This window comes from Fukomys damarensis, unplaced genomic scaffold, assembly GCF_012274545.1.
Source record: "Fukomys damarensis isolate Sample0158 unplaced genomic scaffold, DMR_v1.0_HiC HiC_scaffold_12, whole genome shotgun sequence".
NCBI classification, from domain to species: domain Eukaryota; kingdom Metazoa; phylum Chordata; class Mammalia; order Rodentia; family Bathyergidae; genus Fukomys; species Fukomys damarensis.
Window position 1 is genome coordinate 15,660,679 of NW_022900924.1, and position 20,334 is coordinate 15,681,012.

The 20,334-nt window shown below is 45.2% G+C and overlaps 1 protein-coding gene across 1 annotated transcript in view; it reads right to left on the reverse strand.

The window, feature by feature from the left end:
* Window positions 1-7,613: 7,613 nt before the first annotated feature.
* Window positions 7,614-20,334, reverse strand: part of Ptpn11 (protein tyrosine phosphatase non-receptor type 11) — a 72,942-nt gene continuing 60,221 nt past the window's right edge. Inside the window, exons 15-17 of the mRNA XM_010604560.2 lie at window positions 12,435-12,547; window positions 10,844-10,945; window positions 7,614-9,769 (exon numbers count right to left, since the gene is read on the reverse strand). Coding sequence (XP_010602862.1) covers window positions 10,876-10,945; window positions 12,435-12,547 — 183 coding nt within the window. The 3' untranslated portion in view covers window positions 7,614-9,769; window positions 10,844-10,875. The remainder of the gene's footprint in view (window positions 9,770-10,843; window positions 10,946-12,434; window positions 12,548-20,334) is intronic.

Here is a 20,334-nt window from a genome sequence, read left to right on the forward strand (position 1 = left end):
CTGGGTCTATGGTTCTGAGTGAAGTCAGCGAGTCTGGGGTACAGCAGAGTTCTCCGGAACTGTGGGAAGATGAAATGACATTGTGCGTGTATCCCACTGTGATGTCTAAGCTGGTAAGCGTTCCACCCATGATGTAGCAGCCCCGGCTCACTCTTCCGTAAGCCGGTGTCTGTGATAGACCTTCCTGGCATGGTCGTGTAGACTTAACAAGGTAGGAGATAGACAGCCACTGAGCATGGTGCCTGTGCAGTAGTCACTCAATGAACAGCAACAGCTGATTATGGTACAAGCTGACTTCATCGCTACCTTTTCTTATTTCTAGTCTGCCATTATTCATTATCTCATTTTTAATGTATCAAAATGTTTCAAGCATGCGGCAGGCTACACGGAATATATAACAATCAATACCTTGGGCAGCCATAATGTGAAGGAGCATTTGGAAAGCACCAGAGCCCCGGGTGACCCTCTTGCACCCTCCTCCTCCCTCGTGGCAAAGCCTTCATTCAAAAGAGACTGGGCGTCCTCACACCCAGTGGAACTCGGTGGGCAGCAGATCCCACAAAGAAGGCCCGATCCACTACTCAGGAGAGGACCGCGAGGGATGTCTGCAGCTCTCAAATGTGCTTCACTTCCCCTTTCCTTCCTTACCAGGGAGGAAGACAAGGGGAGGATTTCCAGTGCTAATGGGCTGTAATAAAAAGAAAGTTTATGTGCAAAATTAACCCCTTAAAGGGGCACTACGAACTCTACTGCAATCCATGAGTTTTGTTCACTGATTCTTCCTATTGCCATCAACTGGTAAATCCACGCAGCCTAGAAGTAGGCTGTCAGGGGCCTGCAAGACATGCCAAATGCCATAACAATGGTATCAGCATTTACTGAGCACCTAGTATGTGCCAGGCCATTCTGCTGCTGTTCAGCTTCTCGATGACCCTGTAAAACAAGGTAGGGATTGTGATCTCCATTTTCCCAAATAGTGTTAGTCTTGTTCTAAGGTGACTTGTCCAAAGCCACACACCTGCTGAGTAGCAAAATCAGGAAACAAACTCAAAATTCTGATTTTCTTACCAAATACCTGAACAGAATGCTTCATTTCCACCCGCGGTCTAAAACTCAAAGACACCAAAATGCACATTTTAACTTACCCCAGGCAGAAACCTGGTAGTTTATTCATAAGTCTGAAGATAGGAAATATATCATCCCAACAAGGATTTTGGTCCATTTTTGAATGCAGAGGTGTCAAATAGTAAATCAATGCACAGCAGGGCACTGCTAGAGAATAATTTGTATGACTCAGGCACAGGAACTTTTTTATCCCCATAAATCAAACCTTTGTTGGAGATTTTCTAAAGCTTTTCATACAACGTAACGTGCGGGAAAATCAACCGTGTAGAAAAAATGAAATTGATTTCAATATGAGGGGAAAATAATGGTAATGTTGAAAGCAACAATCAAACATGGATGAATGAAGACGGGGAAAATTACTTCCTACAAGTCTAGAAATCTGTCAACACCCAGACATCTGTCACCTCCTGAGCAGACTTTAATTTTAGAGTTTGCTTCCTCTCCATTTCTTCCTCTCTTCCATAGCTAAGGGATTTAGCACATGCCTGGGGGTTCACAAACTCAGGACGCTGGGTGTGATGCCTAAGAATATCCGGGGCTGTTTCCACAGCATTTGTGACGATGCTTTGCCTGGTTTTATGAGATTCTGTCTCGGATCTCTTCTTCCTCTGGACCCTGGACAGCCTGGCTGTCCTGTGATACCAAGACTCTCAGATCCACGTCTCCAGAGCTGCACAGACCCGAATGAGACCACAATGTCCAGTGGCTTCTAAATCTACAGGAAAACCCCCAGGGCCGCATGTCCCAAGGTACATGTGGACCTATGAGCTCTCTATGAACTCATGAAAGTACAGATTGTGATTCTGTAGGGCTGAGGTAGGACCTGAGACTGCATTTCCAACAGCCTGGGGGAGGCTGAGCTTAGTTACAGGGGGAGATTCCAGCAGGCTCCTCCTGGAGCTGCTCTCTGCTCTGTGCTGGAAGGCTGAGGCCTGTAGAAAGATGGTAGCACCTGTGGATTACAGCGACTGCAGAGTACACCTGTGGGTTACAGCACCTGCAGATTATAGCACCTGCAGATTACACCACCTGTGGATTAGAGCACCTGCGGGTTACAGCACCTGTGGATTAAAGCAACTGCTTCTGTGAGAAGGGGGGCAGCTAGGAGATGAAGGCAGTCAGGTACTTCTCCCTTCCCTGCTGAGCTCTTCTGAGCCTGAAGCTCCAGCCAAGATGTCCTCCACGACTCCAGACTTTTCCAGGTCAGGTTCAGGTTCAGATTCCCAGATTCCTGTGTCTTTGAGGCCTAACAGTGCTGGGGTAGGCAGAATCAACTTGGAGAGAGGTCCACATCCTGATCCCTGGAACATGTGCATGGCAAAGGACCCTGTGATGGTGATTAAATGAAGAATCTTGAAATGAGGAGATTATTCTGGATTATGCAGTAGGCCAGACATTTCCATTGAGGCCTTTATTTTTAAAAAAGAGAGGAGAGACGTCCAGTCAGAAATTGAGAGTGCATGGGCCAGGGATTTAACTCAGCGGTTCGGTGGCCTGCCTTGCAAGCGCAAGGACCCGAGTTCAATCCCCAGTACCAAAAAAAAAAAAAAGAAAGAAATTGAGAGTGCAGCAGACTCAGGAGGAGGGAGGAGCCCTGGGGCAGGGCATGCATGCGAACTCTACCAGCAGGGAGAGGTAGGAATAGACCCCCTGAGAGCCTGCAGAAGGAGCGCAGCCCTGTGGACACCCTGAGTGCAGCCCAGTGAGACCATTTTCAGATGATGGGCATCAGCCATTCATCCGTCAACTGCTGGGCGCCCGCTGCCAGGCACCATGGTGGGCACTGGGCAGTGAGCGGTGAGTGGGACAGGGGAGAGGGTCTCCTTTCCAGTTTAGAAATAATCAGTATATAATAGCTGGGGTTGGCTCAGTGGCAGAGCACTGGCCTACCGGGCCGTGGTCCCATCCCCACCATTGCAAAACAGGAAAGAGAAAAGGAGAGAGGAAGAGACAGGGATGCAGGAAGGAAGAAGGAAGAAATAATTGGTGTAAGTAGCTGGCAGTGTTTGTCACTTCGTAAATAACAAGTAGTCATTCCCCCCAGGTCCTCTGGTCTCCATCCAACTCCCACCCCTCACTGTTCTATTCGCCACCTCGTATGCAGCCTGTGTCTTCTCTCCCTAGATGGGCTGTAAAGTCCTTCAAGACAGGTGCTGAGACAGGTATTTATTTTGTTTTCCCCTGGCACCCAGCGCAGGACCCGGCTCATTGTACTCATTAGCGAGTGATTGACTGGGCGCACACATGCGTGCACACTGCAGGGAGCCTCTGAATATGGAAGGAAATCTAGAAAAATTCCCAACTCAGACCCAGGATGATTAAGACGTGAGGCTGGCAGAGGGTTTCGGCATGCCCGAAGCGCCAAGGATGCAGTTGCCAGGGCCGTTCTCCCATCTCCAGGGAGAATCGGGCAGTTGTAATCACAGCAAGGTCAAGGTCACACCTGCAGAGCAGACACAGGTGTATCTGTCCCACTCACACGGAAGGAAGACCATGTTAGTTGGTAACTCAACGCAAGCGGTCACATCAGGACCTTCATTCCTAAATTGAACGACAAGACCCAGACCTCCAACAGAAAAATATCAAGAGATGTACAAGGTTCACAGGAAAGGATCCAACAGGCACCTGAGAAGATGACACAGGACTAGCATCTCACCCATCAGATGGGCAAGGAAGCAAGATTCTGATGATACGGGGAGGTGACAGGCATGAAGGAACAGGCTGGTTTGGCCTCGCTGGGTGACAACTTGGCATAATTTATTCAAGCGCCGCATGTAAAACCCAAGTACCCAGAGCTTTTATGGAGGGACATACGTTCAAAGCTGTTCGTGGCTCTTGGGTGTAACAGCAAAGATCGTTACTGAGGGTCTGGGGTGGAAGAGAGATTTTCCACTGTGTGCTCTTGTCAACTTTTTACATTTTGTTTAAATATCAGCCATTCAAAAATACAGAAAAATTTAAAATTCAGAGAAGCGTTGAGATTAAGGGGGAGGGGAGGGGCTAAAAACAAAGATGGAGCTGGGGGTGTGGATCAATGGTACAGCACTGGTTGGGCAGGTGTGAGGCCTGAGGGTCCCTCCCCAGCACAGGCCTGGGAGTTATAAAGACAAAGGTTCTGGAGATGGACAGGGATGGTGCAAATCACCAATGTGGATGTATTAATACCACTGAGCTGTATACCAAGAATAGGCACGATGTCCTAATCCCAGCACTTGGGAGGCTGAGGCAGGAGGATCACTACTGCATTCAGGCCAGCTTTGGCCACTTAGTGAGTTCAACGCCAGCTTGAACTGCATAGTAAGACCTTGTCTCAAAATAACAACAACAACAAAAAAAATAGGCAAGATGGTAAGCTGTGTCCTGTGTAGTTTACTACAATAAAAATATTTAAAAAGAAAGATGGGCACACAAATCTCAATCAGGAGATCAAACCCAGAATCCCCACTTGGAATATACTCTGCAAAGTTGCTAAAACTCAGGGGCCTAGACCACCTGATTTTTTTTTTTTTTTGGTTGAGACAGGGTCTCACTATGTAGTTGAGACTGACCTGGAACTCACTGTGTAGCCCAGGCTGGTCTCGAACTCACAGTGATCCTCCTGCCTCAGCCTCCCGAGTGCTGGGATTACAGGCGTGCGCCACCATGCCTGGCACCACCTGATTTTCTAGAATAGTTTTGATCAAATACAAAGTTATCTTCTTTGTTTTGTTTGCAGTACCTGGGATCAAATGACCTTGTGCCTGCAGGCAGCAACACCATTGAGCTAAATCCCCCGCCCATAAAGTCATCTTCTTAAAGGAAATTTATTAGATGAAAACCTAAACTGCCACTTAATTTTTAAAATGTAAATAAATTCAAATTTAAGCAAACTGTTAATTTATATAAAAGCAATCATGATTTTAAAAAAAACTACTTTTTTTTAGAGACAAGATCTTGCTATTTAGTCCAAGCTGACCTTGATATCACTACATGGTCCAGGGTGGCCCAAACTTCCAGCAATCCTCCTGCCTCAGCCTCTGAGTACTGGGATTAAAGATGTCCACTACCTTGCCTGGTTCCAAAAATACTTTGTGAACCCAATTTTTCTCTTGCTGAGGGGCACTGGTTGCTGCTCATCACTGGGACGTGGCACAGGCGCAGTGCTCGGTGTCTTGTGAAGAACAAGGTGATGGGTGAATTGCACAGAGGCGAGTTGTCATTCTGCATTCCAGACACCTTCAAGATGACAGCTGCTCAATGCCAGCACTCTACCAGTATGATGGCCCAACTGATCACACTTTTTCCCAGGGCATTTCTGCTTTTGTTTTGTTTTGTGTTGGTATCGGGGATCAAACTCAGGACCTTGCACTTGGTGAGGTAGGCAGCAGAACCACTGTGCTAAATTCCCAGCCCTGTTTTGTTTTGTATTGGAGACAGTCTTGCTATGTAGTTCAGGCTGGATTTGAACTCACTGTGTAGCCCAGGCTGGCCTAAAACTCACTGAAATCCTCCTGCCTCAGCCTTCCGAGTGCTGGGATCACAAGCGTGTGCCACCACGTCAGGCTCCTGATCTTTCTCATGAAGTAAATAACAAATACCATAATGTAAGAAAATGGTTTTATTCCTAATTTTTAGTTCCATACAGTTTACAAATACACTTTTACTCTGATAATATGGCTTTGCAACTAGCAAAGCAATTGAACTAACACCCATAAATACAGGTGGGAAGACAACATCCACTAATGTTTCTCTACATAAACTATTCTTTTAACATCATTTTCTAAAAAAAAACCAAACAATTGCAAATAGACTACATAATATACGTGGGCAAAAGGCAATTAAGTGAATCTCTTGAAACACTACAAGTATAATAAACAGCATATTATCAACATTTACATGATTCACATCAAAATGATGACATCCTAAAACGTATTCCTTTTAAAGGACAGATTTATCAATAAAATATTACATATCTTTTAATACTCTGGTACAATACTTCATACACTGCAGGAAAATTAAATGTAAGTCTATTCATCAGCTTAATAAAGGGTCCTTTTCCATTAGCTTTTATTAATGAAAGAGTTACAATTAGGTCATAAATAAACAGGCAAATTATTACTTACATGATTTGAGGTTTAGGATGAAAACTTGTAAAAATTAGTTTGATAGACAGCAAAGTTATATGACACACTAAAACCAACTGTTTGATATTTGTGCCTTGTGTGAATTGCCCATAGTGAACAAAGGAATAAGCTTTTTAGTGATGGAAGATACAATAACTATGTTTGAGAACTTATTTTTCAAGAGGAAGAGGGAAAAAGACTTCAACAAAATTAAGGGCTAACAGACCCTAAGAAAGACATCTTCCAACCAGGGAGGCTCACGTGCTCGCTATGTTACGCTTTACTGCCCTGCCCACCCACAGAAGACAGGGCCTGCAGTGGGCTTACATTTATCTCCGGTCTCAGCGTCCCTGGACGGTGACTACTCTACCACACAATGCCTCACAGCCGCGTCCCTTTCCATATTCCCCTGACCCCGGATGTCGTGTTAGCTCTTAAAATCCCCAGTAAAATAATCCCTAAAAAATAATCTTGACCATTTGCTTGACTGTTATAAAGCAGCTAGGCTCTGTAAAGAAGGCAAGGATATCAAGAGAAGTCCTATACAGTTTCCCACCCCATTTAGCCATGTTGGAAAAGTCATTAATTGCAATGAGGCCCACACACTGGACACGAGGGGCCTTTTAAAAACAAAGAACAAAAAAGCTAGTAAGACTCTTGAAATCTGGCTTTGAAAAAAACACCCCAATACCATATGCCAGATAATTTCTTCACCCCAAATATAAAAACCCTAGGTTTTTAATTATAAAATAGCCAGCTATGGGATACTGTGCACATTTAATACCCACCAACAACCTGGAGTAGACTCCACATGGGTACCAAGCACACCTGTTTTCCAGGTAACCGGATTCACCTCCTACTGACTGCTTGGGCCCTGGGCCCTCTGACATCCTCATGAACCATCTCTTTGGAACTTTCATTTCCATTCTTTCTTCAGCCGCACATCTTGAGCTATCCCCATCTTCCCAGCCCCACTGCCTGATTCTTCCACACACAGAGCAACCACACCTGAAAACCCACCACCACCTTTACCACAAGACAGACCGAGCAACCTGGACACTCTTGTGAATCTGGTCCTGGCATTAGTATCTTTAACAATGGGATGGTCTGCTGACCCTGTGGAGGGAAACCGAAGTGAAATCAACGTGCTGTAAAAAGCTTGCCAAGATCAGGTATTTCCATCCTGAGTGCAAAAACCACCGATCTCCAGCTCCAGGGAGAGATGTGAATACAGCAGATTTCTTTGTACAATTAAACCCTCTATGCTGGTGAAAGACTTTGCCCCTGAAGTCCAGAGTCAAAGCATAACCACAAAATCAAAAATGATTCAATGTGACAACGCAGTAAAAAGAACAGGATGCAAGAGCCTGGCTGCAAATACTGAACTGGAGTCTCTTCCTTTGTAGGCTTGACAAGAAGACAGGAGTCATTACCTCCCCTAGTAAGGTGGCACCTTGAGGCCACACTTGTGCTCTGAAACAATTGTGCCTTCCTGCATGTGGGAATCACACATTTTATCTATGACAAAGGCAGTCACTGCACGCCCCCAGCTATTCTGGCTTTCCAGAGAGTGGAAGGTGGGGACTAGTCCTTCATCAGGAGCCACACCAAGAAGGATCTGAGTAAGGACACAGGGCGCATTACTATCATTACAAAGCCAGCCCATAAAGTTTTCATCGAAATATTCTCACTGAATTATGACTGAACAGGAAGCAAAGGGGGATGTCTTCAGAGAAGGCACTTAAGGTAGAACCTACTGGTTCCAAAAAAATGGGCTCATTCAATCTGACAAGAGGCCTGATTCCAACTGCTCCTCACTGTGCTGACTGTGCATGCGGGCAAGGCCTGACTGAACCAGGGGCGTCGAGAAAGCATCACCCTGGCCAAGGGCTGCAGGGGCCGCAAAGATGGATGGGATTGCTCCGCTTTCAAATGCCGTCCCCCTTCCTTACACAACACCATCCCTTCCAGACCAGTTTCCCCGAGTGATAGTTCAGGAAGTAGGTTCAGCCCTCTCCGAGCTGGCTCAGAAGCTTCTGGAAGGCCCTCTGTCCATTTCTCATCTGACACGCAGCTTCGACCAGTTACTGCGAACAGCTTCAGCTTCCCACGGTCACAGCTGCCTCTGCTCGCGCTCACCAGAGCTGTTTCCATGGCATGGGCTGTGGCTGCCCGTCAGACCTCTGGCCCCATGAACTTCACCTCCACTGCACACCTTCTTCATGAGCTTTGTGTCACTGATTATGAGCCATAGGAGGGGGCTACGGCAGGCCTAGGCTTATGTCTGAAGAGGGCCTGGGCACCTCTGCCATGTAAAAGTCTTCACGCTCACCTGGCAGGTGATGCAGAGACCACATGGAGGAGGGACCCTAAGGACTCCAGCCACCTGCGTCTCAGCCAACCTGTCAGACACACGAATGACCACGCGCCAAGACAGAAGAACAATGAATGGGGGCGGAGGTCAGCAGCCCTGGAAAACCAAGACCTTGGCCATCCAGATGCCCGTTGTCTAAACACAAGACAATTACTGAAATGCAAAGAAAGCAAGGCACCTGTTTCCCATCACAACCCTCTCTCAACAGCTGAGTGGCAGGTGGTCATCTGCTAAGAAAACACACCTGTTATCCTGCTTCAGCCATCTCTCTGATTTATTCCCCGTGACTTTGCAATGGCAGAATGGCAATACAAAGGCAGGCAGTCATGAGACACTGGCCTCGTGATCATTCAGCACCCCAAAAAAGGAAGCCACCAAAGTGAACTGTCTACTGCTAAATGCCGTGGTTAAATGTGTCCCCAAAGTACGCACATTTGAGAAGAAACCCCAATGCCACAGTGCTGAGAAGTGGGAGCTGTCACGGGAGACTAGGTGGAGGGCTCGGCCACAAGAATGGGTCCACATCTTCTCGGGGGTGCTATAAAGCGAGCCCTCAAGCTGTCTTCTCCCCGTGATGCTTTCGGACAAGTTATGGTGGAGCTAGAGGCCCTCATGAGACATGGCCCCTTGACCTTGGGCTTTAAGCCTCTAGAACTGTAAGAAATAAATCTGTTCATTATAAATTATGCTCTCTATGTTCTGTTAGGCAACACAAAACAGATTAAGACAATAAGCGATGATAAATGAAATCATTCTCACTTCTCAAGGATGTTGTTATTTAATTTTTCCAAATCATTTCTTGCTTCAAGTGCCCCTATCATCCCAACAAAAAAAACTTTAAAATGGTTAAGGTTATTCAAAGAAAAAAGACATTTTCATAACTAGAATTTGAATCCCCATAATCTATAAAATACAGAGCACAGTTTGACTGCTTCAATTTAAAACAAAGCTCTATAAAATGTAACATTTTCTACATTGTAGAGATGATTTCTTCTTATCTGAGGAAATGCTGAACTGGAATACAATGGTCTTTCAATGGTTTCAAATTTTGCTTATCAAAAGGTAGTCAGCCACAGTGTGAGTCTTCCATGTCCAAATTCATTCTTCACATAAGCTCCCTTGCACATCTGTTCTTCATATTTTTGGGGGAAAAGGTGAAAGTCCACATCTGGGGAAGAAGTAAGTTAGAATTTTTAAGGAGAATGATCTAAAAAGCTTGGTAGAGCGTTCAGTTGTTTATGTGTGTAAGTGTGGTGCTGAGAATTGAACCCAGGGCTTTGCACCCTTAGGCAAGCACTCTACCACTGAGCCATACTCACAGCTCTGGACTATTTAAAGATACATTTGAAGGAGGCTGGGGATTTAGCTCAGCGGTTTGGTGGCCTGCCTTGCAAGCGCAAGGACCCGAGTTCAATCCCTGGAAACAAACAAACAAACAAAAAAAAAGATACATTTGAAGTTTCTGGGTTTGGGGTACCAGGGACCAAACCAAGGGCCTATACACTAGGCTTCATCCTCAGCTCCCATCCCTTGTCTTTTGAGATACAGTCTCCCTAAGTCACTAAGTTCCCGAGGCTGGGCTCAAACTTGCAATCTTCTTGCCTCAGCACCCCAGTGCTAGGATGAGTATGTGCAACCACACCCCACTGATTTGAAGTTTTTAAACATGCAGCTATAGAGATGGAAATTTCAATATGAAATAAAGACACCATACAATCCTCATTCATCATTAAGACACATATCACATACTTGCACCCCAGCTGGCAGAGATGCAGAGCTGACTCAGGCAGAGGCCGGCACGCCAAGTCTCATAGCCACTTGGGAAGAGAACTCGGGTATCCTGAGCCCCACCACCTGGAACAGTGTCCCTGTGCTCCCAGATGCCGACAGATCGTCTGGCACAACCAGGTAAAGCAGACCTCATGAAAACTGCAGGAAAGGTGACACCCGCGCTTTGCCACCATAATCAGCTGATTCCTGGACTGAGTACTACTACCTTTCTCCTCACAGGGTTAATTCTCCCATCCAAGGGCACAGTGAATTGTGTATGTCATTTTAATGCTTAATGAACCTGTAAACTAAATCGACTTGAAGAAAGAAGTACAGGGTGATGAGAAAGGGGGCTGGGTTGCAAAACTCAATTGTGGCACATCTTTCAGGGATGTTCACAAATGACTTGCCTGCTTTTAAAGGATGGAAATTATATAGACAGGCCACCGAGGGAGCAGTGGCACTGGCATACCTGTCTCAGTGCTGAAGTCGCGGCAGGACTTCTCATCTGAAGCTCTTCTGCTGTTGCATCAAGCCCACGTTCTCATAGACCCGGGCACTGTCTTCTCTCATTCTGCACAGAAAGGAAAAGGGAAGCGCCAGCTTACACGACATTCACACAGCACACACTACCTCCTGTGAGTCCCTTCCTGCCCCCAGGAGCCGGCGCTGTCGGAAGGATGTAAGACACAGATGTACAGCACTATCACAGTGACATGGAAAGGGGCCGGGGGCAGGCGGAGGTGTGGGAGAAGCAGGCTATATTCCAGGTGGGCAGGACTAGGGGGGGCCCTGCAGGAGGCACCAAGGCACTGCCGAGGGGTGGGACATTACACACAGAAGGGAGCCCTCATCGCTGCCAGCAGAGGGCTGGGTACAGGCGAGAGCACTGAGGCAGGAAAGTCAGGGAGCAGCTGAGCAGTGATCAATCAGCCTCAGCCCGGTCCTGTGAAAGGCAACAGGCATTTTATCACCTACGCTGTTGAGTTTTAACAAGGAGCCCAGGTTTCTGCTAGGTATGGAGGGCTGATCACAGTGATCCCAGCTGACAGGAACCCTGAGCTGTGGGTGCCAGCCCGACGGGGGCTTTGGGACAGCAGAAGCAGAGAGCCTGTCTTAGGCCAGCCCACTCTGTCCCTCGGCATGAGAGGAAGGCTTTCTGGTGCTCTGGCTCCGTTGCCAACAAAATTACTGCAGATAGCAATTTAAAATATCAACTTTCCCAGTCAGCCCACTGGGACAGAAAAAGCAGGCAGAAGGAAGGGGCAACTTGGAGGAGAGAAGGCTTCTGCTGCATAATCTCATTTCAATGCAAACAGAAAGCCAAGGTAAATACAAGCCTTTATCTGTTCTCTGAAACATTTAGATACAATATTAAAGTCAGGAGGGCTTTAAAAATCCACATCAGGAGCAAATAGAGACAAGACTCTTAGGGGAAAATAAAAAGTAAATGTTACACAAAAAGGTGCCTTTAGAATACATAGAAAGATAATAACTTAAAACTGCTATTCGCATGATCAATTTAACAAATGTTTTCCTACAGTGTTTCAGTTTAAACAAGGAGTTGACAAAAGTTTTTCAGGAAGGAATCAGTTTAGGCTCTGCAGACCATACATGATTGCCGTCACCTATCGCTCTTTGAAGTTTTGTTCTGTTTTTCAATTTGGCCTGGGGACTGGAGTTTGCTGACCCAAAGCAGATTTTGGCTGACTGCTGGAAAATCAGCAGACTGGATGCGCTGACAGGTTACCAGCTAATTTATTTACCTTATTGAACAAAGAGTCTCAGAGCATCACAAGGGATGTTACCGCCCCCTGCAACAACCCTCGCCCCTGCACAAGGGAACTCCGATTCTCCACCATCCCAGTCAGCACAGAGCCAGGCTTCAGCGTAGGGAAAGGAAGATGTGGCATCGGCTCAATCCAGAGCAGCTCCCTTGCCGCTGGATGATGATAACGTGCACCGGGGAGAGGCCTGGCTGCAAAACTCGCGGCTGATGTTGTCATGAAGCCTTTTTACAGCACTGGGTCTGGGTAAAAAGAAATTCCTTCGTTGCTACTTACTCCGCACAGGCTGGTGTTGGCGTACACGGCGGAAGGGGACTCTGATCGCCGCTTGCCTGGTCCGCTAGGGAATACTTAATGTTGGTGTATTCGTGCCCTTTCCTCTTGCTTTTCTGGAAGAAAGGTGGAAAAGTACAAACACGAGGGACTGGACTTTTTGTTTAAGGAATAAAGAAACAAAAATGGCATTTGACCAAGTGTAAGGGAAAAAAGACAGGTCAGACCCTCGAGATCACTGATTTATTGGCCACACGGTTAGGGAACTAAACTCCTCATTGTAGATACACCGCATGGGCAAAGTCCGTTTGAACCACACAATCCAAAAGCACAGAGCCAGGCACTCATTCACCACTTACTGTACTGAACCAAACACACCTGAGAAGTCACACTTCCTTCCCCATATTAGCATTAATCATTTCAGAATTCATTTGCAACCCTTTTAATGATTTTCAGGTAAAAAGGTGGGAAAAGAGCTCCAAAAATAAATTCACTCCAAGTAGAAATGACACACAGGCCCGAGAGTCGGCAGCGCTCTTACCAGACACAGTAACGTGCTCTGCCCCATCTCCTTCACCCCAGAAAAAAGACTCAGCACCTTTAAACTTTGTGTTCTGATGATGCCTAGGGGTGAGGGGGGGCACAGAAAACCTGCAGAAATATAAACTCATGTCAAATATGGGGCAGAGACTATATTTGGTGGGACTTCTGGTTAGATAATTTATCACCCTTCTCTATTCCAATATTCACCTACAAAGAGCTGAAAATCTAATCCATCAAATAAGCGTCATTCTTTAATGTCGCATTCGTTCCAAGGCAGCTCAGGAAAGTGCAAACAGCAGGAAGGGTTCCCACAGCACACACTGACATCCACCAGCAGCCGGAGGGTAAACGGGTACCACCACCTAGGTACACAAGGGGTTAGTAGAAGTCATACTAAGTACTCGGTAGTTAGTAAAAATCAAAAGGCATAGATCTTCCAAGCCTGAGCGCGTACTTCTCAATGAGAAGCCCTCATACACGCGGCGCAGGGCCGGGCAAGGGAACAAAGGAGTCTGATGCAGGCACAGGGGTGGAACAATACGCGACAGTGAAGAGGAAGGACAAAGATGAGCGTGTGCAGAAACAGACTTCGTAACAATGAGCAGTGGAGAAGCGTGAGCTGCACCACAGGAAGACAACAGGTATCATCTGGGTAAGTGTTCGAAACATTAAACAAGCTGCAGTTTTAAGATATGTGTATTTGTACTCTAAAACACATAGAGTCAAGAGTACTCTCAGCTATACCTGCTAAATTAACTAGCTTCCTCTTAAAAGAGCAAAAAAACTTGAAAGAAACGTGGCAAAAATGCTCAATTCTGAGTTGTAGTACTGTACTTTTAAAGTTTTCAAAATTAAGCATGAAGCTATGAGATTTAAATCCACCAGGGGCATCTCTTTCCTCCCCTACTCAAAAGTCACCCAAACCAACAGCTAATCAAAAGTGGGAAATCTCTACAAATAAAGCGAAGGGACTGTTTCCACCCCGATCTATGCTTAAAAGCCTCCTGGTTTATTTGGGGAGGTAAAAGTTTTTAAAGTGAGTATGTGCAGCGTTACAGGAAACACAAACTCAAGAAGCAAAGTGCACAGTCCCTGGCAGTCACGGGCTGTGCTGTGCGACAGAGGCTCGCTTCTGGCGTCTCGGCTTTAGCATCAGCAAACCTGCACAGTGCAGAGAGGCAGCTGAGGCCTGACACAAACACGCTCAGCAGCAGCAGGAAGCAGAAAGCCCAGGAGGTTGGAGTCACAGACGTGAAAGGCCGTGAACCTCACCAAGGTGAGACCTGGGACACAGGTGTGCAAGGTCAGTCCCTGGGGGCTGGGGTCACCGCGCAGAGCTCCTGTGCACCTCATTCTGAAGGCTCTTTCTGCTGTTCACGCCCCCCAGCTGGCCACAGCAGATGAGGTAAAGGACAGGGAAGAGGGAGCTTCTTACCCCTCCGAAAGGAACACTCACCCTGCATATCTGCAGAGCCACACCTACAGATTCAACCATCCGCAGATCAAAAATAGGAGAAAAGACATCTGCACTGAACACAGACAGACCAACTTTCTTGTCATTTCCTACACAATACAACTATTTACATAGCGTTTACACTGTGTCAGGTAGCGTAAGTAATCTTGAGATAATCTAAAGAGTACTGGAGATGTGTGTGGGCTCCGCACAAACACTATGCCATTTTACATAAGTGACAGCGAGCACCTGCAGATTGCTGGCTCCCCTTCCCACACTGGGAGACAACTGTACTCTGTAGGGGTCCCACTGATCCCAGAACACCAAAACATGGACATGCTCCACGGCAAAGGTAACGAAGCATTTGAGTGAATAAATGTGAAGAAAGCTGTAAATCTCTGCAGCTCTCCTTCCCCATTCTGCACTGGGTGGACAATCAGAAAACCAGCACAGGGCCCATATAACACACCGTTTTAAGGGCATTACTTACTTTTTGCCAGGCACTATTTGAATATATTATCTCACTATAATCTTCATGATGCCTTCTGAAATAGATGCTTTTATTGACCCCATTTTAAAAGTGAAAAAGGATGCAATATTGTAGGCAACGCCCTTAAAACAGTTGTTGGCAAAATAATAGCAAGTGTGATGAATCTAGCCTGGGGTCTAGATTTTTAAGGGCTAAAGATTAGAATACTTTTTACAATTTTAAAGTGTTTTAAACAAACAAAAGCAACATGCCCTGGAACACACAAGGCTCATAAAGCCTCCATTTTCACTCCCTGAGCCCTTACAGGAAGCATCTGTCGACTCCTACATTAACAGTCTCGCCCTCCACGTCCTTGTGCTTTCTGCAACCATGCAAAAAGGGAGCACGCTAAGGGACAATGGGGTGACCAGTGCACCTAGGCTCCCCTTCCCCAAATGGCATGACAGCTCAGATTTTTATGCAGGAGAGAAATAAGCTTCTTTCTTGTGTAATCTACTGTTATTTAAACTCTGTTAAAGCAGCCAAACCAACTCCATAAGTGATAAAGCAGTTATCATAGAACTTAAAGTTCAGGAAAAGACTGCAGTATAGAAATCTAAGGTGAAAATATCTTAATGTTGACAGTTTAGAAATCTTCTGAATAATCTTTTTTTTTTTAAATTAAGGCCCTGTGGGGACGGGAATTTAGCTCAGTGGCACCCCGCCTCCCTCTCAAGCACAAGGTCCTGAGTTTGATCTCTGATACCAAAACAAAACAAAAACTAAAGAAAGACCTGACAAGAAAAAAATATGAGAAAAGGAAAAAATGGAAACAAAGTCTTTGTAAGTAGGAGAGGGTGGAGGGGGTGAAAGGAGGACAGGAGTATGGGGAAAAAATGAGAACCAAGATCTGTCATGTAAAGGTACAAGATCCCAATGATGAATGGGACTGTACTATATACCTAAAATGTACCAATAAACTCAGTAAGATTAAAACAAAACAAAACAAAAAAACAAAACTAAAGACCTTATGAATAATCACTTTTGAAAAGAAGCCACAGGCTCATAGCACTGAAATCTAAGTGAAGATGTAAATGAACACAACATTTAGAAAAAAACAATATAATTTCAAATTAAATATTAAAGGTCTATGAGGGTAGCTCAGTGGTAGCCCTAGGTCCATGCCCCAAAATTCACCCAAAGCAAAGAAAATTAAAGAACTGGTAGAATATTATTTTAAAACTTATTCTAAAGTTTAAATAGCTTAACTCATTCTTAAAATATATAATAAAACTAAAGAGCAAACTTGATTACTCAATATTGTTTTTTTTAAATTACGATTAAAAATACACAGCATAAGGTCTAATAAAAAGGTAGGGCGGGAGTAGGGACTGAACCGGGGCTGTGTGCATACTAGGCAAGTGTTCCGTTAGCAATTTTTCGTGTGAGGATCGGGGGACTGGAGATTCAAAGGCTTCACACTAAACTACATCCTCTGCCCCCTCCCTTTTTAAAAACTTTTGAAATAGAGGGCAGGAGATTTAGCTCAGTGGTACCGTCACCTGCCTCGCAAGCACAAGGTCCTGAGTTCAATCCCTGGTACCAAAAATTTTTTTAAATTTTGAAACAGAGTCTCACTAAATTGCTAATTTGCTCAGACTAAGCTGGAACTTGTCATCCTTCTGCCTTATTCCCAGTGTGCTCGGACTTACAGACATACACCATTGCACATGGTTCCCTCAGTAAATTTTTAAATGTACACTACAGGATTACTAACTCTATACACATTGTTGTAGAGCAGATCTCTGGAACGTTCTCATCTTTCATTACAAAAGACCGACTGACAGAAACAGCTCTTTTCTCCTCCTTACTAAATATGTTCTTTGTTTTGTTTTTGGTACTGGGGATCGAACATGGGACCTTGCACTTGTGAGGCAGGCGGCAGAAGCACTGAGTTAAATCCTCAGCCCCAAATATATTCTTGAAAACCAAAATTAGTATTTCTTAACGAAACAATTAGAATTTTCTAAAGAGGATTAATTAATACAAATAGAACAGGAACTATTTCAACGACTCAAAGTAACCCAAGCAAAAGCATAAAAATGTTGGCGGCTTTTAGCTTATTTAGGGAGAATAAGAAATAAAACCGACTCATAAATCAGATGAACTTGTCTCTGTACTCTGTCTGCCCCAGCTGTCTCTTAGATCAAGAAAAAAATCTCAGATGAGATGAGTTGTTCAGTTTCATTTTGGGGAGGGTGGAGGCTGAGGCTTAGAAAATAATTGGAAGTTGGTCTATCCTCCATCTGAATTCAGTGACATAGCATGGTTACTAAGCCTCCTGCTGCAAGGCTGATAATAAATCTCACAGCCTTGCCAACTGACAGACAAGGTTAAAAGGAGGGATCCACCCCAACACTCCACGTGAAGTAACACTGGTTAAGTTCTTACATGTTAAATCATAAAATTCCCAAAAGCCAAGAGCAGGGAGGGTGCGATGCCTTGTGTCTAGAGCCCCTCCAAAGCCTCAAGTGATCAAGGTGAGGATTTTCAGAGGTGGCTGGATCTGGAGTGCGGCCTGATTCATAGTGCAAGGCTAGGATTAAGAATGTGAGTGATGGGGCCGGGGATTTAGCTCAGTGGTTCCACTGCCTGCCTAGCAAGTGCAAGGTCCTGAGTTTGATCCCCGGTACCCAAAATAAAAGAATATGAGTGCTATCGCTTAGCCTTTTGGCTAAGATCAGGTGAAGAATGTGAGTGCTACTCAGCCCCTAAACCTGGATAAGATACAAGGGACAGAAAGAAGCCTGTGGCTTTTTTGCTTGTAGCTCACTTGCTTGGTGCCTTCTGCCTTCTATCTTCTGCCTGTGGTGGACCACTTGTCCTCTGTGATGCCCCTCTGCCATGCACCCTGCCTTGGAATCAGCCAACTATGGACTGAAACCTCAACAGACTGAGCCAAAATAAACCTTTCCCCTAGCTTTGGGTGTCGGGTATTTTGTCTCAGAAACAAGAAAAGTAACTAAGACAGAGAGAAAAATGAAAATTATCCTGTCGAGTAACAAGATCGCTTGGCCAGTGTGTTCTGCGTTCAGGATTGCAGATACCTCAGCTCCTGCTACAGTTAATCTCAAAGATGGACTGGTCCTACTTGTCCCCAAGGTCATCACCAGACCTGCCCGGCCTCTGCAATCCTCCATCAGTTCCCATCGGCCCAGCCGTGGCTGCCCAGCCTTGTGTCCCCCAGTTCTTCACCCTCAAGCCAGGTCCTTTTGAGTTACCCCTGTGCTTCAAACCACTCAATCACTTCCCACCTCCAGAACAAAGTCTAAATTCCTTAGTATGGCCCACAAACCAAGTGAAAATATGGTTTCTGCTTCCTCACCAATCCCACGCATCACACCCCACAGTACCATCCGAGACTCAGCAACACCCCTCCTGGACTTCTCTCCTTCTTAGGACCACAGCCACTTTCATTCCCGACCTGGCACATGCCTGTCACACTGTCCAAGCTACTTTATGGACAACAGAATGAACGGATGTGAAAAGGTCTTCACTGGCCAAGGAGACCGAGAAAGACAAGCAGGACATGGGGGGCACGGTCCCATGTAAACAGATGAACCTGGCAACAGCCATGCCTGACCCACTGACTGCCATAGCCTGAGCATCCACCAGTGGCTGCTATGCACATGTAATTATTAGAGGAACACCAAACAGCAAGGAAATGTTTAATAAAATATAAGCAGCTGAATGGTTAAGTGTCACACCAGGCCAGTTTGAGTCTTGATTAATTCAAGTTGCAGCAGCTTAAATGTAGCCTGAGCTATCGCATTTCTGTCCAGGCTCTGTAACGTGACTTCTGCATGACTTACTCCGAGGGAAGGCTGCTCTAGTCACAGTACCCTGCAGCTTAAATGCCACTTCCTATAAGGATGTGATTATCTCCTTCAAAGAAAAGTTCTCTGCTTGCTAAGTTTCATTCTCACAGGAGTACAGGTTAGCAATTCTGAAACTACTTTACATATGGAGCAGAGCCGAACAAATGAGTGTGTTAAGTTGCAGATAAAGGGAGTGAAGTTTCTCCCCGTAGACAAAAAGACTATAAATGAGCTGGGAGGAAGCAGAATGGACACTGAGGTACTGGACTGCAGTCAGAGACTGCACGAACTCGTGTCCAACATGCACATAGATAGATCCGGAAACAGAGAGACCCACGCATGCACACACACAGGCCTGAGTATGCAGACGCACTGTCTGCTCTGGCTGCCCAGGGGTACAAACACCCCGGCCGGCCGGCCCTGGTTTCTAAACAGCATCTCTAAGAAAAGGAAGTGGAAGGACCTCACGAGAAAACTGATCGATTCTGCGGTTGTGGTAGGGACAGTGTAAGATGAGCCTGGGGCATCCTGCAGTGCCAGCCAGTCAGGGAAACTCAAAAACAAAAGGAGAATTCAGTGTCACAGTTCAGGAGTCTACTGAAAAAATTCCCAAAGGCCAAAGCTGCAACAATTCAAGCAAAAACATAAATAGCATAATACTAGATTATAAGACAAAGTATGAAATACGTATCAATGGGTCTATACTGGTATAGATGCCTAAATAGACAGGTAGACAGACAGAGAGACAGGGGACAAATCTTCCTTATACAGATTCTAAGTAACTTATGTGGCTACCACCCATTCCAGAAGATACAGCTTAATTCCAATTCCTTCAGTATGGCTGGGACTAACTGATTCATACCACAAATGTTGGTAAAGGTGAGGAGAAAATTCTTTCACATTATAGGTGGGAACCTAAAGTGGTTTACCATTATAGGGAAAAAGATGGCAGTTATTTAAAATATGAAAGTAGTAACTATCCTATGATCTAGCAATCCCACCAGTGGGTAAATATTTAAAAGAAATGAGATTGTGTGCTATCTCTAAGAGATACCTACACTCCCATGTTCACTGAAGCATTATTCACAAGAGCCAAAATTTGGAACTAATCTAAGGATCCATCAATAGATGAATGCATAAATAAAATGAAGTGTATACAAACAGTGGGATATTATTTGGATTTAAAAAGAAGGAAAAATCTATTTCCAACAACATGGAGGAACCTAGAGGACATTATGTTCAGTGAAATAAGCCAGAAATAGAAAGACAAATAATTCATAATCTCATTTATATGTTAAATCTAAAAAAGCTGGATTCACAGAAACAGTGATTAGAGAGCAATGGTTACCAGGGCTTGGTTGTGGAAAACTGGGGGGACTTTGATCAAAGAGTACAAACCTTCAGTTATACAGTGGGTAAGTTCTAGGGCCTACTGTACAATGGTGACTGCAGTTAATGTAGTATGTGCTTGATGCCTTCTAAGAGACGAGATCTTATATATTCTCACCACATACAAAAATGCTACAATCAGGCAAAAAAAAAAAAAAAAAAAAAAAAAAA